This window comes from Melanostigma gelatinosum, assembly GCF_949748355.1.
Source record: "Melanostigma gelatinosum genome assembly, chromosome: 11".
NCBI lineage: Eukaryota > Metazoa > Chordata > Actinopteri > Perciformes > Zoarcidae > Melanostigma > Melanostigma gelatinosum.
In genome coordinates, this window is record NC_136644.1 from 20672114 (window position 1) to 20695641 (window position 23528).

At 42.5% G+C, this 23528-nt stretch overlaps 3 protein-coding genes across 3 annotated transcripts; 1 reads left to right on the forward strand and 2 right to left on the reverse strand.

Moving 5' to 3' along the window:
- The first annotated feature begins 228 nt into the window (after positions 1-228).
- Positions 229-7149, forward strand: anxa5b (annexin A5b). The gene is made up of 13 exons (XM_079277773.1): positions 229-367; positions 463-514; positions 3085-3169; positions 3498-3592; positions 3771-3884; positions 4032-4122; positions 4448-4527; positions 4934-4984; positions 5471-5564; positions 5656-5751; positions 5859-5917; positions 6474-6596; positions 6731-7149. Exons 2-13 carry the CDS (start codon positions 512-514, stop codon positions 6791-6793), a joined length of 954 nt encoding a protein of 317 aa, XP_079133899.1. The 5' UTR covers positions 229-367; positions 463-511; the 3' UTR covers positions 6794-7149.
- A 6924-nt stretch (positions 7150-14073) lies between these two features.
- On the reverse strand, positions 14074-16019 carry LOC306784174 (fibroblast growth factor-binding protein 1-like). Its single transcript, XM_079278031.1, has 2 exons — positions 15987-16019; positions 14074-15629 (listed from the first exon to the last, which is right to left on the reverse strand). Exon 2 carries the CDS (start codon positions 15597-15599, stop codon positions 14913-14915), a length of 687 nt encoding a protein of 228 aa, XP_079134157.1. The 5' UTR covers positions 15600-15629; positions 15987-16019; the 3' UTR covers positions 14074-14912.
- Positions 16020-20235: 4216 nt separating this feature from the next.
- fgfbp2b (fibroblast growth factor binding protein 2b) lies at positions 20236-21540 on the reverse strand (the record flags this gene model as incomplete). Its single annotated transcript, XM_079278145.1, has 2 exons — positions 20236-20504; positions 20808-21540. One exon carries the CDS (start codon positions 21538-21540, stop codon positions 20827-20829), a length of 714 nt encoding a protein of 237 aa, XP_079134271.1. The 3' UTR covers positions 20236-20504; positions 20808-20826.
- Between the last annotated feature and the right edge of the window lie 1988 nt (positions 21541-23528).

Sequence of the window (23528 nt, forward strand, 5' to 3'; positions counted from 1 at the left end):
TTGAAATCATGACTTGTAATAGAGTATTTGTACACGGTGGTACTGCAGCCTTACTTCTCAGATAGTATCTGAGAGGATCAAACCTCTGTTTATTCTGCCGCCATTATGAAACATACGAAATGAAATAAAAGCTGTTTCTCTTCTGGACACATGAAACAACATTTCCCACAGTGCTTCAGGAGCAGGGCCTGTACCAGAGTCCACGTGCACCGGGGTGTGGCCCACACATGCGCACACTCACGCGCGCGCACCAGAAAGTTTACTCGAGTGGGATTCTGGCGTCAGCCCTTCTTCTCTTCCTCTCTTCTCTCTCAGCCGGGTGTATCTTTCCGCTCTCCGAGCTTCATCTGACTGCTGCTACTCAGCGGTAAGTTTCACCGGAGAAGTTTATTTATTATTTATATAGAGAGAGAGAGTTTGGTATGTATTCAGTCGCTAAATACGGTTTTTCCTCTCCAACAGATCGTATTCTTCCGCAGAATAAATAACCAAGAAACCAAGAACCAACAAAATGGTGAGTCATGATTACAACAACACAGTTCGAATGGTCTTTGCAAAAATCCGTTATTTATGCAAATATGTGAGGCATACAATGTTTTTACCCTATGAACTCTAAGACAACACCCACTTTTATCAACATTACGTAATACTTCGATTATTTTTAATCTAAAAGTAGGTTGTTAACATGAATTCACTGTTGATACAATGTAAGATAACAATAAGTTCACACGAAGCTAGAAGTTATCAAATGAACACTTTTGCTGATGGCAGTTTATCAAGTTTTAGGTGTGTGTGCGTGTGTGTGTGTGTGTGTGTGTGTGGGTGTTAATACTTGTAGAGGTTCCATTTGGGGAAGTTGGGAAGTTTATTGTATGACTCATGTGGGCTCTATTCCACCCGGGTGGGTCTCTGGTCTCTCCTCCTCCCTCTGTTTTAAATACACCCATTTCCACGTCTAGGCTGAAGTTTAAAGCCAACCTTCCTCTCTTAAAGGGGACACTCTTTTTCTTCTGTCAGGGTGGAGCGTTACCATGAAAATATAAAAAACATGATCATAATCAGCTGTGATGATGTCACGCTGCTGCTCTCTGCAGACAGCTTAGTCTGGGGCTATAAACCCAACGTCTCCTCACACAGTCAGTTTGCATGTGTCATATGTTTCTTAGACTTGTGTCCAATTTGAGGATGAGACTGATCATAACGGACCAAAAGCACCGATATATTGATCTGATCATTAACAATAGCCCGATAGAGAGTATTCCTGACATGATCATGGGCACTGTAGTTTATTATGAGTCAGTCCCACATACTGTGTACACCCAAGTGCCCAAGAAATACAATATTTACTCCAGTTTTAGTCAAATGTGCTCCAAACAACAGCACCCAGCTGGTTATAGGAACTCATTACCGGTATGTCTTTTTCAAAGTGCGGATATATGTTGGTGAAGTTTTTTAAAGTCTTCAGTAGGAAGGAATGGGCTTTGGGCTGCAGCCAGAACTTTAGCTTCCCCACCCAAAACCAATAACTTGTATCTCATATGGTTTTACCCCCAAAAAAAATCGACTTCTTCTTCGTTGAAAAATTCAGATTCTATGAGTATGCAAATATTGTTCAAGTCAAAAGTTTAACGACTAGACACGAGGATACTTCTAGATACTTCACTGAAAAGTCCGTCATCACCGTTTGTATTTAGTTGTTTCGGCCGGAAAATTGTCAAAGTTAAGGACACTTGAATCTAAAAATATTATTTTCCACTTTGATATATTTATGTTTATATATATATATATATATTCAAGCTCAATGTACACAGTAATTGTACAGTTAATAGTAAAATGCATTATTTGACAATATGACCTCCCTTCATACAAGCAGGGCTGCATGTATTGTGGATTGTTTGTCGTCACTGTGTGTGCTTTAAATACCAGTGAGATAGCAGTTGTGACAGCCTGGGTTTACATATGGTGGCTCAACATACCTCCATCAGACATCAGGTCATGTCTGAGCTCGCGCCACACAACGTATCACTCGCTATAGGAGCTAAAACTGCGTCTAACATTCCAGTAGAAATGTGTTGTGTTGCTGATCTAAATATCTCTTTGTTTGGCTGCATGTTGATTCGATTTTGTTGCGCTTGTGGCGATGAGTGTGTTTATGAGGAAGGAGAGCTCGTGGACATTTTGGCGTTCCTTCCTGCAGCAGAAGACAGAATCCTGGTTGTTAACAGCGACTTGTTTTTGGACGTGCTACAACTTTTTTTTTTTTTTTTTCCTCCAGATTTTCAGGGTCAGAATTCCAGAGACATTCCCGCGGTTTTCCCCTCTAAACATCCCTCCCCCTGAAAAAAGAAGCCACCGCTTGGCTATCTTGTTGTTAATGTATAACAGTTTTAGGGAGTGCCTGGAATGAGTGCAGCTTTATTACAGAGAGAAGCCTCTATGACTGAAATCGATCTTAAAGTTAATGTTTTTCCATCTCATCACATTCTCCCTGTCCTCGGTACCGATCGGTCTGTCTGTCTGAAACACTTTTTCCACATTCAGAGGAATGATTAGCCTGATAATCCATTCCATTTCGAATCTCTGGAGAACATGCTGTTGATGAAACGGAGGGCGATGTGAGAGCTTGTGTGCACATCTGTATTCTATGACGTCTATGAAGTCATTCAGTTCATCACGTGCGTCTGACAGTCTCTAATGAGCGCACAGCATGCACACAACAAACCAGAGACAGCGTTTTGAATGTACACTATGTACTCGTGAATGTTAAGATTGATAATTATGAATCTGAGATGTGTAATCTTAAATCTGTTGTAAGCATAAATCTAGAGATTGATTAACTTGTGTTGGAAGCCAATGGGTACATTAACGAAGGAGTTATTTATTGTTTTTTATTACTCAAAGAAGAAGATGTTGCCGTTAAAAGAACATTTGAATGTATTTAGACATAAAATATAGGTGCAATAAATCAGTACAAGTGTCTTATTTCGATGTGCTTCAAAAAGAAATAATAAAAAAAAAAGATTTAAAACTTTGGAAAACCTACATCAGAATAATCCTCCTCTGTCCTTTTCTTCCACGTTGCAGGCCGGCAAAGGAAGCGTCAAAGCCAGTCTAAACTTCAATGCCACTACAGATGCTGAGGTTCTGTACAAGGCCATGAAGGGGCTGGGTAAGATGCACATCTGCACTGTGTCATCTGATACGTCGAAGGCGTGGTGTCAGTCAGTAGCACAACTCCAACGCACCAATGAGAGAGCCTTTTTTTGGGAGTTCCTTTCTGTAGTACTGTCTGACAGCAGTGAGTCATAAACACAACAGCAGAGACGCAACTTGAGTCACTGTGAGGGGAAAAAAAAAACCCATCCACTGACCTCGACTGAAATCTGTGATTATGTGGGTGAAATAATTGTGATCAAGAGTCCGCCTCGACTGAGCATATGCGTTGTTCTGTAATGCGCGTGCTTGGCTGGGTAACCATGGTGCTTGTTGTCGTATAGGGACCGATGAGGATGCCATCTTGCAGCTGCTAGTGGCTCGCAGCAACGCCCAGAGGCAGCAGATCAAGACCGCCTACAAAACTCTGTTTGGAAAGGTTGGACTACTTTAACAGCTGTTAAACCACATCAACACACATATTACAAGAGCTTCAACTTTTAAAAAACGGCCTCTGTATCCTTCAAACAAACTACTGTATACTTTGAGATACAACCATGGTGATGGTATGAACATAATTTTATCTAATTAAAGCACATGTTGTATCCTCATGACAGGATCTGATAGATGACCTGAAGGGAGAGCTGGGGGGCAAATTTGAGACCCTGATTGTGGGACTGATGTCCGCCCCCCTCGCTTATGACGTGTCGTCGCTTCGCAACGCCATCAAGGTAAGTGCTGCGGCTGAGATAAAGGCTCTTACGTGCTGTGGATGGAGAGTTTCTGAGTACGGTTAGAAACATGCACGTTCGCAGTCTGAGGAGCTGGAAACCTCAACTGTCGCTTCATCAGACCGCTTTCCCTCTTTCGACCTGTAGGGCGCAGGGACCGACGAGAAGGTCCTCGTGGAGATCCTCGCCTCCAGAACACCTCAGCAGGTGAAGGAAATCGTCGCTGCTTATAGAAAAGGTAACACTCGCGCACACACACACTGCATGTTTTATTTATTGGAGCTTAACTTTAACGAGAGACTCTGAGCTGAGTTTGTGCTAAACAAAGGGACATGTGGAGGAGGGACAGTTTACAAGGTGCTGAGCAAAGACAGAAAGGAAAGCATAGAAAGTGGTTAATATTTCATATATTTCTGTGTTTTGATGCATGTGTCAAAGATGAATCTGATGGGCAGATGTTTTCTAAAGATAGACAAAGAAAGTGTGACAGTAAAACTTTTAAAACTTTTTAAAGATCAGGTCTAAAAGAAAACTTGAACATGTGTGTTTCTTGTGTTTCTCAGAGTATGATGACGACCTGGAGGAAGATATATCTGGTGACACCTCAGGTCACTTCAAGAGACTTCTGGTTATTCTGCTGCAGGTAAATCTCCTCTTCTCTGCTCTTTCCTTGTCTCCTCTCCTTTGCTCTGTCCTTGTCTCCTCTCCTTTGCTCTCTCCTTGTCTCAGCTCCTCTCCTTTCCTCTCTTCTTCTCTATCCTTTTCTCCTCTCATCTCCTTTCCTTTGCTCTATCCTTGTCTCATTTCCTCTCTACTTCTCTATCCTTGTCTTCTCTCGTCTCTTCTCCTTTTCTCAATCCGTGTCTCCTATTCTCTCCTTTCCTCTGTACTTATCTCCTGTCCTCTTATCTTGTCTCCCCTCCTCTATCCTGATCTCCTCTCCTCTTTCCTTGTCTCCCCTCCTCTATCCTGATCTCTTCTTATCTTGTCTCCTCTCCTCTATCCTTGTCTCCTCTCCTCTCTAACAGACATGTTTTGTCTCTCCTCAGGCGAACAGGCAGAAGGGGATCCAGGGGGAAAACGTAGAGAGTGACGCTCAGGTGAGTCTGTTGTTTTATCGCTAATCAGTAAATATTTCTGCTCTTCACTATCAATGGTGTCCTTGTTTTCTTGTCTGAGGGTGTGACTGTCACATGCGTTTGAGGATAGGATCTAAATGCTGGGCTTTGAACACGTGTGTGTGTGTGTGTTGCAGTTTGCACAGCTGATCTGTAATAACGTTATGAAGCCTCCTTGTGGAGGGAGCGAGTAACTCTTGGTTTAATTTAAAAGAGATAATACCGGTAAATACAGACAGATAAGACACTGTGAAGCAGTTCTGTATGGTGCGGATAATCAATTATTTTCTAGATCTTGCGGCTCCTTGGCCGAATGATTTCTGCTCTAGACTAACTTCTGTATGAACGGGATCCATCCCCAGTACGGACGAGGCTTTACTTTACTTTGTTCAGTTGCTGTTTCTGTCATTGGTATCACTGATAGTCTCTCTATCTGATAGTCTGTCCTGTGTGTTTCTGTGGTCGCAGGTCCTCTTCAAGGCTGGAGAGCAGAAGTTCGGCACTGATGAACAAACGTTTGTCACCATCCTGGGAAACCGGAGTGCAGAACATCTTAGGAAAGGTGCGTCTGACAGTTGCAGTTACAGAGCCTCTCAAATCTTCTTGGGAGCTTCACATAACATCCAAACTAATTCTGAACCTGTGCGTTTCAGTATTCGATGCCTACATGAAGTTGGCTGGATACGAGATGGAGGAGAGCATCAAGAGGGAAACATCCGGAGGCCTGAGAGATCTGCTTCTGGCCGTCGGTACGAAACTCCTGCAGGCTGCTTCTGTTGCCCGCTTCTTGAGGTGGCGACTTTGAATGAATAGTAACGACACCTTCTCAATCGTCTGTCCTGTTTTTCTTTTAAAGTGAAGTGTGCCAGGAGCGTTCCAACCTACTTTGCTGAGACTCTGTACTATGCGATGAAGGTGAGACGACAAAGATAGTGGATCAAGTGTAGTCAATGCTATGTTTAACCATGATAACAGTAGTTGTAATAACGCATTATAATACCAGCAAAATGCAATCCACAGCTGTCGTCATTGTGGAATTGGGAATTGAAATAGAGAAGTAGAAGTCGGGTAATAACTGCTTGTAGTTTATCTGTCCGGTCTGTAACTTTACCGCTTTGGTTCCCCGCTCTCAAAGAATTGTGTTCATACGCAGAGAAAAAGCTCTAAAAACAACTGTACATTGACCAGGGGGCCAGAAACACAACTCTAACTGACAGCTGACGTTGTTTCGTAACCTTTTGATGTTTAAATGAGCAACTGTTTGCCAACATGTTCACCATATCAACTTAAAAGGTGATGATAGGTCAGTGTTCGGCTTGTTTCTGCTGCCCCCAAGTGTGGTAACATGTAGGGCAATTGTCAAACAACGAACATCTGTATCCAGGCGCACATGAACTATTGCTATATATTCTCAGATGATCGTTATGCATTCGTGAGGCACGCAGTCATCATCGTGTGTTTGTTGTTGCAGGGTGCAGGAACTGATGATAACACCCTGATCAGAGTGATGGTGACGCGCAGTGAGGTGGACTTGATGGACATCAGAACTGAGTTCAGGAAGTTGTTTGCCTGCTCTCTGTTTTCCATGATCAAGGTACACACACACACACACTGACGCACACATGAATAAACAAACACACTGCACCACACGCACATATACACATTTGCTGAACATAAGTTCCTTTACTCCTATGAAGCGTTTTCTTTATTTCTCTGTGTTTGTTACAGGGAGATACTGGCGGCGACTTCCGAAAGGCCCTTCTATTGCTCTGTGGTGGAGATGATGCGTAACCGGGGCCACAAGCAATAAAACGGGAACCACACCTGAAGTGCCTCTTCTCTAAGTCTGCCTTTCCTTCTTTTGGGCCGTCGACTCACTGAAACAAGAAAATAACACACAAAGTCCAAAACAACGAAACGTTCTTGTGCGTGAGAGACGGCCCATCAGGTTTTTTAAAACTCCAAATGTTGTCTTTGAAAGGTAGCTGACACTTAATGCAGCTTTTGGCCGACTAACATCTTCAATATGACTAATATTATATCATTCATTTGTAGTGTGAAAGCATGAGACTACAATTGGTTTGTTTGCACTTTGTATGGCAGAAACAATACATGTAATAATAAACATTTCAACTGATGAAGTACAAGGGCCTCTGTGTTGTTGTCTCAGTACCAGTCCTGTCCTGCTGTACTCATGTACTAGTACATGTTTTACAAGTACCCGTTTGATTTCTGTTGAACATGCACTGTCCTCTCATTGCCACTAGAGGGAGATAGAGCCGCTTAATGGAGAGAAATTCACCCATGTTGAAGACAGATGCGATAAATACTTGAGTACTACGCAGTACAGTCTGAAGGTATTTGTACAGCTTTATACTCTTTTTACACGATTATGTTACACTGTTTTATTCCATTACATTTATGTGAGAGCAACAGTAGTTGCTTACTTTGCTAATTAAGACTTTACAGATTAAACTTCTCAATAACATATGAAGCCCATTATAATCTGATCCAATTTGACCAGCTGCAAAGTAAAAATACTGCTGATATGACTGCATTAACAGTAATAATTTAATTAATTCAAATGTTCAGCTCTCTGAAAGGCAGCATTCTGTAATAAATATGTTTTAATGATAATACTTTTTGTAAAATGTCTAATCCAGGACTTTTATTTGAGAGTATAAATATAAAACATGCCATAGCTCTGGTGTATTTATTTCTGCACTCATTACAACAAAGATGAATGTAATTTAGTTTGTTGTGCTCAAAGCCTGAAACACAAAACAAATAGCAAAAAAAAAACCTCCCCGTGCCTTGGAAACCATGTGTTTTATAATTGAATCATGATGTGATCCTTTAAATACTCAAGTAGTACACACACACGCGTGTGTACTACTTGATGCCTACACAAATGGATACGAGATGGAGAGCGTAAAAAGGGAAACATCTGAACGATCACACACACACACACTCATAAAAGACAGGAAGGCATTAAGAACAAACGAGAGCTTTAAGCCCTCAAAGAACAAAGAGCTGCAGCCTTCTATTCAGCTTGTTATGTTGCAGACGAACTGAATGCTGCTTCTGCGTCATTCTTCTTGCGTTCATTGTGCCGAAAGAAGTCAGTCAGTATTTCTTCTCTGACACTTTCTATCTTTCATCTGGCTGTCTGACGTCAGTGTAACTTGTTGGGTTGACCTGCACTTACGTCAACTGAATCGACAGCTGCTGGCGTTAACAGGTAACCTTAACTGTTGCCAGTGAAATGACACCGGGGGAAGAGGCTTTGTTCTGTGTGGGTTGAAGGAGGGGTCGGTCACAGGTCCTGTTACAGTACTCCTCTGTTATTCTTTTCACGGAAGAGGTTGCCCTCGATTGTTGCCACAGAAACAAGCAGCCAATAACAAGCTCCGAACAGCAGGCGCGTGGGGGTCAGGCCACCTCAAGCCACAGGAAGAACAATACCTCCGACTCCTCCCACCTCGCTGCCTTGCGTGTTTCTGGGTGGGCAGGTCAGCTTTGTAGGTCAACTCTGAAGTACTTAGTGGAGCGTTGAGTTGTGTGTTTTGATGTTTTTTTTCCCCTCCAGCCCCTCCTGGCATCCAGAGCCCCTCCTCTTCTTCACCACTGAGGCTCTGAACTACTAACTGCAGTTCAAGTTCAAGTTGACCGGGAACTTCACAGCGGGAAGTTTTGTTTTCCAGGAAAGCTCAGAGCTGCTACCGTTAACGTTAAAATGTGTAATGAACGAAGCAAAAGCTGTCTGCCGAAAGCTGATGCTATCCCCCTGCACACAGCTGCTGGTGTATTAACATTGATGAAGAGCTGAAAGAATTAGTCGATTCTTTGCATCAATGTAATCAGCAATTATCTTCATCGGTGATTTATCATTCAATTCATTTTTCAAGCCAAAAAAAGGCCAGACCTTTCTATAGTTTCAGCTTCTCAATTGGAGGATATCAGGATTTTCATCAGCGCTTTGGTGCCTAGGAATGTGTGACTTCACCATGTTCTGCCATTTCATAGACACACTGGTATAGACATATGGAAAAAAGAGCTATTTATTGTTGTGGCAGTGAAGCATGTCAGTGTTAGACATGTTGTATAAGACTGAGGGCCTTCCCTCAACTCCCCCTTAGTTTACTTACTTAGTATCGGTCAATTCCTTGATGCCAGTGGGATCATGATTATGTCATCATACCGCATAGACACTCAACAATTGAAGATATGATGCGACTGTTTGACGTAACATCAGACTACATGAAACACACAAAAAACAGTTATGTTGTTAAGACAGAGCATTAAACTGAACTTAATGATGGAATATATTCATGAAGAATGGTTTCTTCATGGTTTTTCAAGGTGCAGTGAAGCTTTTCTTTTACTGATATTTTATTATATAGTTTTTGTCACCCAACTTGATCTTTGCATCTTGCTTTGACATAAGAAGGGCACACTGAATGGTTTTCTGTCAATCCTACCAAATGAAAGAGTGAGATTTTCTCCGCTGCTTCCACAACCTGACATGAAGTCGTGACCACAAATCCGTAGATTTGGTAGTAATCTGGTGGTGGAAGCTGTCACGAATCCCAAACATACAAATTCCTGAAGGCACTCCAGTTTTTCTGCTCCTAAAACCCCCAAAAGAACATGGCTATCTCCTCAATACACTAACACCCTCCCAGGTTGACGCACAATAGGCAATCAGACAGTGAATGAATGGAAGTGGGCCGGTGTTTATACTTTGGGGCTGATGAGGGAAGTGGAAAAAGGTGTGCAGGTGGGTGTGGAACATCAGGTGATGGGGATTGGCAGGAGGGAGTGGTGGCATCTGAACAGAGAACATAGACGGCAGGGACACAAAGCATGCAAGAGAATGTGAGGGGGAGTTGGATGGCATTAGGTTGGATCAACCTGGCACATGTCTAACATTTAATTTAGAAATGCAAGCAGGTACACTGGAGTCCCAAACACCCAACGTGGTTGAATCCACAATTCTGAAAATAATGTAATGATTCAACTGTAGAAAATCGTATGAAACTAACAGGAATATATACCAGTTTCTGAACAAAGTAACAGCAGAGAGATTATTTTTATTTGAATCAATTGATCACATATTTAAAAAAAACAGAAATATGGAGGAGAATAACTGTTCCAGCCAAGCTTCCACGTCGTATATTTTTGATGGAATATATAGCAAATCTGATTGATTTGGCTACTTTGGCATCAAAGTCTTAAATGCGCAGAAGAAGAATGTCGCCATCAACAAAAAGAACAAACCCAACAAACCATCAGTCTGAAGCCCCAAATAAAACAAGTTTGCACCCGTTTCATTCATCAGGAAAACCCTTTTTCGTAGCTGTGGGAACAGGTTAGATGGAAGAACAGATAGAACATCCTGTCTGCTTTTGCTTGAAAGGTCTGAAACCTGAAAGGGCTTTGAAAAACAAGTTGTTTTAATACTTTGAGCTGAGGAGTCAAAGGATGGCGCTTTCGCGGGTCTTTGTACAGTTTGTAAAGCAACGTCGTTACCGCCCTGCGCGATGAAGAGAAACAAGACGAGACATGCCGCCATCGTAACGGCTATGAGCGGGAAGAGGACTCGCATACCATAGAGAGTATTTGTCTTGACAGGGCTTCTAGTCTGTAGTGTTTTACACATGACAGGAAAAATGTACAACGTGACATTAGAGGGAAACTCCACCAATTCAATTTAAAAGGGACGATGAGGATTATTCAGCCTGTGAAAAGTTGTTTTTTGGGGCGATGAAGGGGCTTTGAAAAGTATAAGAATTCTACTCAAATGGTAGTGAATAAGTAATACTTTGTTTGCCTTCATTTGAAAGTGCACAGTAAAGAGATGACAGGAAATGAGAGATAAAGACGTCGGTGTACTTCATCATGAACAATTCATTTGGCTCTCAGATCATCATTGATCGTCATCTGAGGAGCAGGACAAGACGATTCGATTTTTTGGAGGGAATGATTTATTTTTCTGTCAATATTATCATAAAGTAAATGTTAGCTGATTCAGCAAGATTGATTTTTCCTTTGAATGTCTAACTTGCAATGTTCTCGCCCATGAAGTAGGCGACTATGACACCCTCGCCTCATTGAAACAAATCAAACATCCTCTTGCTCTGTGATCCTGCGCCGGCTAGCGAGCCTTTCGGCAACAGCAGACCAGATGTTACTGCACATGTGTTGCACCCAAATGATATGACGCCACATGAAGCTGTGACATCTGCTCTTTTAACCCTCCTTGTACATTCGAGCTCTGCTTTATAGGAAGCATCCTTAAGCTCTGGACCGCCAACTCTTTCAAAAGAAAGAATGACATCAGGCCCGCTGAACTTTTCTGATGTATATGTGCAAGTTGACTGACATGTGAATGAGGTCAAAAGGTTGACTGACAAAATGAGGAGAACATGAAAACGTTACGTTTAAACTATAAAGAAAACTGAGGTGAGAGCAGGAATCACTGACGTTTAATCAGCAGGTGCGGCCAACACAGTGGTGATGATATCCTGATAAACTTGAGTCAGCGCTGCCTAAAAGCATATTCCACTGAAAACACCTTCTAATAGAGGCAGACATTACACTCACCCTTCTATCATGAGCAAACATGTTCAACCAGGAGTCGCTTAAACACCCAATTCAACTGCTCACTAAAACCAGAAGGCTTGTGTGGCATGTTTGGAGACCTTAGAGAGAAAGAGAGAAAATGTGTGTTTTTCTTCAGATTATATTTCAGGTAAACTCACTGTCCCTCTGTTTCACACCCTCAGTCTTTTAAAGGAACAGTGTGCAGCATTGGAGGGGGGGGGGGGGGGGGGTCTATTGGCGGAAATGGAATATAATGTTAATATGTGTGTTTTCTTTAGAGTATAATCACTGGAAAAATAAGAACCGCAGTGATTTTGTTGTCTTTCAATGAGCCATTTATATCTGATCTACATACGGAGCCGGCCGCCATGTTTCTACAGTAGCCCAGAATGGACAAAAAAATCGCTTTGATGCATTTTTCGCGTTTTTTTTGCGTCTGCCACCGTAATTCCAACCGGCTCTCACCATCTGAAGTGAGCGAGACAACGTGTTGTTGTTATGTTGTTATGTTATGTTATTGACATATCAGACGTGTTTTCTTGGTACATTGTTTCTGCACGTATTTAACTTAGTTTACATACTTGTTTTAGCACAAACATGATGAAAATAAGTAATAATGACTTATGGAAACGCCATGCGATGCACTTCTTCTCATGAGATCGGGTTGGTAGTTCTCCTACGCGCTTGCCACACGAGAGAAGTTTCAGATGGTTGCAATCTGCAACCTCGCCACTTGGTGCCGCCAAATCCTATACACTGCACCTTTAATACAAGCATGAAACAGCCATAGTGGCTCTGGCTCTTGAAAGTTATTGGTGCATAAGTGCTCAGTGCAACGTATCCTGCTCATACAACAGTTGGTATATGATATCCTACGAAAAGTTACTCCTCAATTTCTGTCTCGTTTCCCTACGAAATAATTCCGTGGGATATCTACGAATTATCTTTCATAGCTACGACTGCAGGATGAGACCAGCAGTTCAGTGGCACAACCACACAGAAACACACGGAGGAAACAGGCAAATCCTTAGATTTAAGAATGTTTCGAAATAAATCACCTGTTTCAGCACACATGTCAGTATCTCTCCACCTAAAAACAACAAAACACAGCATGCACCTGATTGATAGATATAGCTCCTCCACTCTCCGGCTAACTGATCCTGCAGCACTTTATCCTGCTGGTGGATCTCCTCTTGATCAAAGCCTGCAGGAGCCCAAACATAAAAGAAATACACCGCCACGAGGAGGCAGCTGACACTTATAGCACAGACTTTTGGCATGGTATCCTCATTTCCTTCTTGACCCTTGACCTCTAACCTCTAACTACTTCCTCTTTCCTGGAATGTGTCCTTGAGCTCTGGCTGATGGAGTCGGTGAAACAAAATCCCTTTTGTGTCATCAAAGAGAGCTGACTTCCGTTAAAAGGTGGAAATCTCTCAGTTGGCTCTTTTTTTTTAAGTGTCTGTCTGAGGGGACAAAGAGCAGCAGGTCAGAGGTGAAGAAAGTCAGGAGCTGACAGGAAAGCATAAAATCCACATCTGGGGTTGCACTTGTTCAGGGATTACACACACACATGTGCACACACAGCTGGATCACAGCAGTCTTTCCTCACAATCTCCCCAAATGGCTGTTAATGCAGCTGGCTGCTGTCACTGAGGAAGTAATTAGAGACTTCTGCAGGAAACCATGGTGAACAAGCCTTCTATCTGGACGCCATGTACAATCACTCCACTTGTGTGTTTCTTTAACCTGAGGGCATGTCAGCAGTAAATTGTATAATGCACACCATTTAATCTGCCAAGTGTGTGACACAAAGTCATACAGGATGTTTTGCTCTGAACGCTCTGTTGTTCACACTGAGGAAATCTCCATCTTATCAAGCACATTTGATTTATTCTTAACCCCGAAAAGTATTGTCTCAAAGTAAAAGTAAAAAGAAAGAATCTGCCTGTACAATCTATCTCACCATGATGCTTTAAGACACATGACAAAGTGAAAGGAATTTTTGCCCCCAAGGACTTGAAACACTCCTGTTCAAACACCTATTTCTTTCCAAAACGAGCAGACTGAACCAGTCAAAGAGACAATGCTTTGGGTTGGCGACATACCGTAATGTGGGAGTGTTCAGCAGTGGTGTGAGTCCTTAGGACATTTTTTTTAACTCGGCATCTCGTTTTTCATTGTTGGTTTCTTGAAAGAAGACACTAAAATTAAGAAAGATGACACTTTGATTCTAGAAAATGTTGGAAACAAGTCAAGTATCTTTTGGAAAGGAGTCATTGTTCGATAAGATATTTAGGACTCAACAAGGAAAACTGATAAAATGTGTATTTTATGGTGCATATGTTTTCCACACGCAGCGTTCATATCCCTCTGCTTCTCCCCTTTAAAAGACATGTTTCATATTATTCAAGGCAACAGGACACATTGTATAAATATAAAATATTTATTTAGTGGTGCATAAATACAGTGGTGTTTACATGGTTGTTTGATAAAGTTGAACAGAGAATGTACCACTCTATATTATAGTAATCAATCTTCAGTTCGGTGGGATAAACAGAGGTGCGGGAAGTGTTCACGTTGAAAATTACACGATTACAAGTGAGAAAAAAATATATTCTCAAGATCCAGGATCCAAAACTGGTCAACACTGATTCGTGGTTTGGTTTCCATGTTTGTGTTTAGTGGTCATATATGGTCACCTGAAAGATGCTTGGAGTGGTGAAGAGGATTGCATTGAAAAGACAAAACAAAACATTCAAAATATAAGTAAAACACAGATTCATCAGCACATTTTACTACAAGTATTCAAAAATGTAATCATTATTGTTAGTGCATTGTTGTTGGAGCAGCTTTTTTTTAATGGCGTAATTGGTCAAGGTGAAGCTGAAATTGATTTTACTCTGTCACAATAAAATGATATTTTATAAAGTTTTAAAGGGCCATTCAAAATCTGAAAAGTAACAACTGCGTGATGGATGTTGTATTTATTTGACTTAAGCAAAAAAAGATGAACAGAAGTGAAAATTCCTCAACATTGTACTTAAAGTACAAAGTATAGAACATGTATACTTTCCACTGCAGGTGATAAATTACTCGAAAAATACCTGATAATATCCACATCTGCATGAGTTTGTGAACATGTCATATTGGTGTTTGTGCCAACATAAAATCAGTTCACTGTGCGCGACTCTTGACTCGACTCTTGTTGATTCAAAATGAACCGCTGATTAACACAACGAGTCCTAAAACAAATCCTGCTGCGCTCAGTCCGATCATGTTCACATCCTCTTGTGATCTGAAGCTAACAGTCGTCACTTTGCAGCATGGACAGGAAGAAGTTGCACACACTGGCCCACGAGCCGCTGCAGTTCTCCTCGGCTGTTTCCCGGTGGTTCGCGCGCCTTGTGCAGGCTGTCGGCCCGGCCGGAGGCGCAGCGGTGGAGATGGAGTGAGGCGGCAGCGGCTTGGTAGTCTCCGGTTCTCCGGACTGAGCGGAGACGACGGAGCTGGAGTCTAGCTTTAAGTGCGCGTTCCGAGGCGCGCGCTTGCACATGCCAATCCTTACCAGCGCGTGGTCGTCACTACACACGTTGTCTTGCAGCCTTCTGAACGCTCTGGCCACCTGTTTCCAGAAGCCCTTGCTGTTGGACTGGTAGCCCGGGCAACTCTGCGGTTTGGCGTTGTATTCGCACCTCAGATCGGTGACTCCGCCTTTGACGCGCGCCTCCCGGTCCTCGCATATCACAGACAGCCTGACGGTGTCCCCTGCGTCTTTCGCCCGCCACGTGCACTGCATCTTGTCCTTGATGGAGAACTTCCCCCGGCCTCTCGCTACGGGCTTGTTCCCGCTCCTCTGCCCTCTGACGGGGGCTGGGGTCCCGGTCTGTTCCGCTCCTCGGTTCTTATTGCGCGCACCACAGGACAGAGAGACCTGCTGCCCGAGGAAGGCCAACAGCAACCAGGGAGCGAAAGTCTTCAGCATCAACATATTCTCTGCTGGCAGACAATGTATTATTATCTGAAAGGTTAAAAAAAGAGGTTCAGTGCCTCAGTGATGGAAATAATCAGGTCATCGGGCACAAAACTGTGCTTAATGAGTTAAAGGCTGTTCATAGAAAATATCAATCAACATTATCTCTAATGACATCCAGGAAAATGAAAAAATATATTATATTTTGAATTTACAGGAAATAAACTTCTTTATTAAACGATTTTGCGTCAATCTTGTAACTATTACGCATTGAAAATGAGCAATTCAAACTTAACTCCTGAGTCTGTAGTTATTTTAAAGACACCTGTGGAAGGTGACGAGGCCGCACTATTCTACTCCACAGACTGAACATACAAGAGAGTCAAAACACCGACTCCAACTTACCGAAAACTACGAGGGTTGCCGTGCGTAAAGCTGCTTCCTGTGGCTCTCCAAGATCTCGTGCATGTCTTTTATTCATGAATGCTGCGACACGCCCACCATTCCCGCCCAACAACAACACACACACACACACACACACACACACACACACCTCGATTGAGAAAAACAAGGAAAGGTGAATGTGTTTTGTTCTGGCCCGACCTGACGTGTCCAAACTGAACTCCCGCCATTAACAGAGTTTAGATCGAGATCAAAGAGATTGTGCATTCAGGCTGATGATTGAGTCTCTGCACATAGTGGATGTATTCTAAATAACTTTAAGGTTATAACCGCAACACGCACACGCACATTCTTGGAGGCTCGACTGAGACTTTCCACCAATCCGCTGCTGCACTCAACCATAAGGAGATCCTCTCTTTCAACTTCAGGCCATGTGGCTTGACTTGGGTCATCACAGCAAAAGACTCGAGGTAACAATAGGCTACAATATTTAGGATGAAGTACAAACAGTGGTAATTAAAAATGATTGAAGATTATCTTTCTTAAAAACAAACCAATCAAATGTAAGACACATTGTTTCACTTAAAGTCATTTGCTGTCATTTACTGTAAAATCTGCTGTGACACATAGTCCATTTTACTCTTAATTAACATAATCTACTAAATGAACATCATGCTGTGTTGAAGAAGACTTGAAACTAGAGATTGAGACCATAAACTCATGTTTACTGAGGTAACATATCAAGTGAGAATTAGGGTCATTTTCTACAAGACTTTTAAACAATCGAGACATCAGTCGACCCCTGATGGCCAGTAGAGAGAATGCAGTTAAAAAAAATAATAATTTAAGATACATTTGGGGGCTCTTTGCCTAAAATGGATAGTACAGTCGAAGAGAGACAGGGAGAGAGACAGAGGACACCACGCAGCAGAAAGCTACAAGTCGGCCTTGGTGCATGCCGCACCAGAAGAATGCAAGTTTAAGGCACTTCACATTTCTCAGACCCGAAAGGTTGCCGCCTGGGTGCCGCTCAAAAACAGAAGTTCTTCTTGTAAGTTTAATCTTGCACATAAAGTTAAAAAGCAAAACAAAAACAGAACTTCCATGTTCTGTTCGCTTGTATTGCAAACTAGCTTACGTGTCCAACAGCAAAAGTGACATCCCAAAATAAAGAGTGCAGAGGACGTTATGGATGAGGATACAGTGGTTTGGCTGACTTGGATATTGAGCTGTATTCATTCGAGTCAGAGTTAATGCGGACGAACAAATGCAGCTGAGAGAGGACGGGGCTGCGGCTGCATTATCCGTGAGAGAGGTCCATCTTTTAGGCCCAGCCGGCAAAGCTCCAAGAGCAGGAATTACTTGGCTTTCGGAATGTATAGCTTCAATTGACTCGAATTACTATTAACTCTCATTGGACAGTCACATAGAAGACGGCAAATTTCCCCTTTAACATAACAGAAATGGTTAAATTCAAGGCCTTACACAGTATTGCAAACAGTTAAATACACTGTTTAGACACATTTGACGCGGACATTGACCACATTGTTACTTTTACCTCCCTCTGTTCTGTCTTACTGTTATCTATCAAACAGTAACAGATTCACCAGATGTCAGCTCCCTCTCTCCCCATAAACCCCCAGTTGGTTCCTCCTTTGTTCTCCTGACATTAACTCGTGAGCTCCTTCATGTACTCCATCAGAAGTCAGACGAAGTCAGACGAAGTCTTCATCTGTCGTTGGCAGCCTCTCGTTCATTAATCACTGCTGATGTCTTGAAGACTTTCTCTCATTTCTGTCTCTGTCGACCACCTTTTAAACTGTCCTTCCTCCACATGCATGTTTCCCCTTTTTTTTAAAGCACAAACTGAGCGATAAGCCCGTCTCTCTCATCATTTTGTCAATTCCACAAAGTCTAATGCTGCCAGGAAGCCAAAATACAAGAAAAGTGACACAGGTACCTGTAAAAGTGTACAGATATTTCGTGATAAACACTCAAAATGAACAGTTAAATGTTGTAAAAAATGTATTGTTTCACTTTTGATTCACACAAACAGAAGAAAATGTAAGAAGTGTAACATACAACAGTCTATTTGCATGTGAAGTGAAGTGTAAAGAAGTGTTGTATGTCATTAATGGGACACTGTGTGAACTTTCAACCGGTTTCTCAGCTTGTCTCTCCATGATTTACATATATTAATGAAGTTATGTTACTATCAATAAAACACACACAGAGACTCTCGCCTAAACAACTGATGCTGTACAGAGAGAGCAGCAGCCAGCCGTGGTGCAAGAGATCGTATCTTACCTGGAACACAGGTGTGACTAATCATTAACGACGACTCCAGTTCCAGTTCAATCAATCATCAATGCAGCGAAAAAAAGGCCTATCGAAGATGTGTCTAAACGCTGTATCTAACCATAGTCGTGTTATTCTAAGCCTTTCTTTTGCCTTATGTTTTGATGCTTTTCATGATTTTATGTGAAGCACTTTGAATTGCCTTGTTGTTTAAATGTGCTGTACAAATAAACTTGCCTTACTCGATCTGTAGACATCTTTGGTTCCAGTGTTTGATTCTCTCCAGTTATAATTATGTTAAGTTATGAAACCACATCCTAAGAAACCTAAACTTTCTCTGTTGAAGACAATATATTTGGACACTTTCCTATAGTAGTCTCTCCCTTTTTAAAGATTTCAAACTAACAGGACCTTTTGCTCTTAGATGGGTCCTCCCTCTCGTAGAAATCTGAATTTGTTTTTTCATGTCATTGGCCAAGCAAAAGATTTTTGCAAACAAAATGACAAGAGACAAGAATTTGGGTTGAAAATCAAGTTATTGAAGGATGTAAGGACAAAAAAATAAAGCTACTTGAATGTAAATTGATGCAAATAGCACAGTGGTAGAAAACAAGGTTCAATAAAACAAAGCCACTATATGTAGATTAACTGCACACTCAATTATACATTCATAACTTTGTGTTTTCAATAATACATTTGGTGCATTTGATGCTGTGAAGCTGACCTACATATCCGATTACAGCACGCCACTGATCCACTACGCCCGGTCATCATGTTCCATTCCTGGAATGACGCAGCTGCTACAGGTACAGAAGGAACAAAGACATATAAAGGCTCACATGGGCACAAGTCCAACCATCTCACGGGTTACAGTTGTTTCTCACTGAGTCACTGTGTCAGTAGTAGTGGAGGTTCAGTGTTTGTAAACAGTAGTAGGGAAGCTATGTGTGTGTGTGTGTGTGTGTGTGTGTGTGTGTGTGTGTGTGTGTGTGTGTGTGTGTGTGTGTGTGTCCTCTCTGCACTCAGCAGCACCATCTTGTGGTCATTAGAAGTCCAGCACCTCCTCACCACGACTGAATAACAGTAAATACATGTGGTGGAAAGTAACTACATTTCTTCAAGTACTACATTGCAATTCTGAGGTACGTGTACTTTACTTGAGTTTTCCCCTTTCATACTACTTTATACTTCTGCTCCACTTCTTCTCAGAGAATTAAAAAAAACTCCAATACTTTACTCCAATACTTTTATCCGATAGCTTTTAGATCGAGATTTGACATTAAGAAACACGATAAACCTTAAAAACACAACATATTGCTTAAGATTGCAGTGATTCAACAGTCAAATGCTGCTTATGTGCTTAAGTATTTTTTACTTTTGAATACTCAGATACATTTTACTGCTCATACTTCTGTACTTTTACTTGATATGAGGTTGGATGCAGGACATTTACTGAGTATCTTTACTTCAGCAAAGGATCTGAGTGCGTCTTTTACCTCTGAGGTACTAGAAAATGTTTGGAGTTTGTCGTGACTGACGCATTGTAGTAGGTATAAGTCATGTAAAAAAAAAAGTAGCTCCACTCACTGTGATGAGTGAAAGCGTGTGTGTGTGTGTGGTGCAGCCACACTCGTTTCCTCTCACACAGACCCCCCTCTGTTCCCGCACACGGCAGCTCTTCAGACCCAATTCCTCAGCTCATACAAAGAAGTGTTTAGCTTTACTCAGACGGCCTGTGTGTTGTCTTTACTGCAGTCTGTGTGTCGGTCCGTTAACAACTTCCAGAGGCCACGCTGCAGACATGTTGTTACAGCCGGCGACGAAGAGAAACAAGGACTTCTTTTGAAGGAGTGAGTGTGACAACTTGCAGCAGAAGAAACAGAGCAACACAGAGGAATAAGAAGAAGAGATCTCCACTCTGACTTTATTCTCTTCACCTTCACATGTTGGAACATTTATGTGACATTTTACATCATATACAAACAAAAATCACATGCCTGCCATATTTTCCCTTTTGCCTTGCTGCGTGTTTTACAGATTTAAAAAGAATGACATGTACACGACATGGCAGGACAAGCAGTCATCCACTAACCGTACACAAGTGTAGGTTGAGTGTTTTTGGCTCAGCTCGTATACGACGGTGCAAAATCACTTCAGAGGCTCCCACACAGATCCTGGAGGTCGAAGATAGTGGAGAAGAGTTCTGCCGCTGGTGTTTCCAGCCTGAAACAAGCAAAGATTCGTGTTTTTTTGTGATTCATTTGAGATAGAGTTAGATTCTGATATGAATATGAAGGCTACACTGAGATAAGTTGCTCCATAAACTGGGTTTAGGATTCATATTTGACATATTTCTCCCACCACTAATGCTTTTTGGATTTGTAGTGGTTTTCAGTTGAATCCATCCGCACAACAACAACCATGCATTTTTGTCTTTCTCTCACTTTTTATTCTAACATTTCCAGCCGCCCTCTTACTAAACCTCATCTCTGACTGTTCTGTTCTTCATCTTCACTTTTCACCCACCTGTGTCTGCAGCGTCGCCTCAGTTTTGGAACCAGCTGATGAAGTAGGTGCAGACGCCATGGAAGCTCTTCCAGCAGTGGTCGGAGGCGACGCGGGAGGCTTTGGACTCAGGCTGCTCTGTGGGACGAGTAGTGGTCTTCCCAGGCTTGGGAGTAGTTTTCTTGGTCTGGGGGCCCTTGCCTGGCTGGGGCTTGACAGTTTTAGGAGTATTGGCGGGCTTGTTCTGGGCTGGCACAACAGGTTTGCGCGGCTCCTGGACAGGCTTGGAGGGCTTGGTGCTGGATGTCTTGGGCCAGGATGCCAGGAAGGTAATCTGGGCCTCGTCTGGGTATTTCTTGCACATGGCTGGGCGGTAGACTTTGGGTCCCTGGCAGGCGTGGCTCAGCTTTCTCATGTCCCACATCATCTGGGTGAAGTAGTGGCGAGGGTTGAGGTTGTAGGCGCGGCACAAGTTGGGTTTGCCCTGGAAGTCGCAGTAGTAGGAGCGTCCTGGAGTCTGGCCCTGGCTCGGACCTTTGCAGGAGACACGCAGGCGAGTATAGTCCCCGGCTCCAGACACCACCATGGTGCAGGAGTCTTTGGCCTTGCTGCTGAATCTGATGGGCTCATCCCAGACGCTGCGTTGCTGCTGTTGCTGCTGCTGCCTGTCGTTACTGCTGTTGTTGGTCTGAGCGCTTGACACACAAACAGCTGCTGCCAGAAATAGCAGCGCCACTCTCATCATGGATCTCATGGCGGCGTTTGGTGTGTCAGTGACGGATGAACGAGGGTATGGGGATGATGTGTATGTATCCTCACAGAAGGTTGAGGTGTGCAAGGGCTGAACACGTCTGTGCGGGACTTTATATTGCTGAAGCTCACAAAGAAGGTATTATTCAGCTGAGATGAAGGCCTCAAACTCCTCCTCCAGCTCTGACCCCCCTCTCCCTCACACCACACACACACACACACACGACCACAGCCTGTGTGGCATCAAAACTAAAAAGTGATGGATGAGATGGAAGGAAGGAGGGGGGGAACATAAACTGAGGGAGGAGGAAGAGGGGTGAGGGGTCAACAGGTTTGTAGGGGGGGGGGAGTATACACACATGAAGCCAAATGCTGTGAAAAAGAGTTGCGAGACATTATATAATCTCACATAAGAGGTTCTTTGACTATTGATGTGAAGGAGAGGGGGAGGAGAGGACTGACGAGGTCCCGTAAAAAGTGCAGCCTGAAGTTATTTGCTGAGGGCTCATGGTAAAAACCTCATCATGTTCATCTGAAGAGACAAAGTTCCGAACAGAACGAATTGTATTGTCCTTCTTTATAAACTCCTGCTGTGCAGCCAAACTTTGTTTCAACGCATTGCTTTATCGTGGAGGTCGCAAAGCTTTAAAAGGTGACAACTTATGTCCCGCTACATGTTAAGGAAGTTGCATCAACTGATTTTGGAGAGCTGGAGCGTTGGAGCAAGCGGATATACTGTCAGACAGTTCACTAATACGATGATTTAACATTAAAGTGAGACTAGAACTGTTGAAATAAGAAATTTCCTCTTTCAAACCATTGTTAAAATTGACCCTTAGTAAGACCCGCCCCCCAACTGTCAGAGCTACGTTTCCACTGTCACTCACTGCACTTCACAATATTACAAAATGCATTTAAAAGATATATTCAGGATGTGAAACTGATTCAGCAGCAAAAACAGGTTAAAAAGATAAGAATATAAGCTAAAGCCGACAAATGAAAGCGGAAAAGTTTGAAAGGCGGGACTTAGTCAAGGGTCAGTTATAAATAATTTAGAATTTCTCAATTCAATACACTCAGAAGCTTTGCTACCTCTGTCTCACCTGGTCTGCTATGACGTGTAGCTTATGGTGGCTAGCTGTTTCCTCCTCCCTGCAGTCTTTATGCTGAGCTGTAGATTTATATTCATCGATATCAATGTTCTCATCAGGGCCATGAATCCAAATCAAGTAGCCTATTTCCCAAAAGGAAACAAAAAGCTAAAACTCTAATTCGAGAGGCAAATTGAGTGTTTACAGTAGACAGACCACACAAATAAACAACACAAAATGAACGGTCAAGCTGGTAGGTAAGAAACAAAATACAATACAAAGCCGAAAAATGATACACTGAAATCTCAGAATGGTGACTAAGCTAAAGAAAGTCCCACTAACTCTAGATCGTATTGTATGAATACTGATTAAATACAGAGATCAGTATCACCATTTACCATATCTTCACTTTTAACTTGTGAAACTAAACAGAGGAACAGATGTTGCCTTTGAAAAGCCATAGTCCATATGTACCGGCTGGCTGGGACACACAGCGGAGGAAGAAGAGAGTGTAGCCTATAGCCTGCTGCTGCGTACAAAGTCACACGTGTGTAGAAATATACACATGCCCTCAGTACATTCAGGAAGTTTTGTTTTTATAGCCATCAATCTGGGGAAGAGAAAAAGTTCCCCTTTAAGAGACACAGGGAATGTGAAGTAAACATATGAAGTGTATGTGTGTATGTTGTCTGAACCAGATGTTTCCCAAAATTAAATTAGTGCAGTGCTCTTCTGATAGGATGCAGCAGCGTCACGCCATCTCAACCACCGCCAAGAGTTTATCTACAACATCAAAGCACACTTAAAAAGTGATGTTGGGTGATTTATGACACAAAGCACACACATCTTATGAGTTTCCTCAGTAGGTGATATAACAGTGGTACATCCATCCACTTCATGT

Excerpts from the sequence above, each read along its gene's own strand:
- anxa5b (XM_079277773.1), top strand. Across the intron at positions 3,593-3,770 it reads ACAAAACTCTGTTTGGAAAG|GATCTGATAGATGACCTGAA; the intron begins GTTGGACTACTT and ends TCCTCATGACAG. Across the intron at positions 4,123-4,447 it reads CGTCGCTGCTTATAGAAAAG|AGTATGATGACGACCTGGAG; the intron begins GTAACACTCGCG and ends TGTGTTTCTCAG.
- LOC306784174 (XM_079278031.1), bottom strand. The coding sequence starts at position 15,599 with ATGTTGATGCTGAAGACTTTCGCTCCCTGGTTGCTGTTGGCCTTCCTC.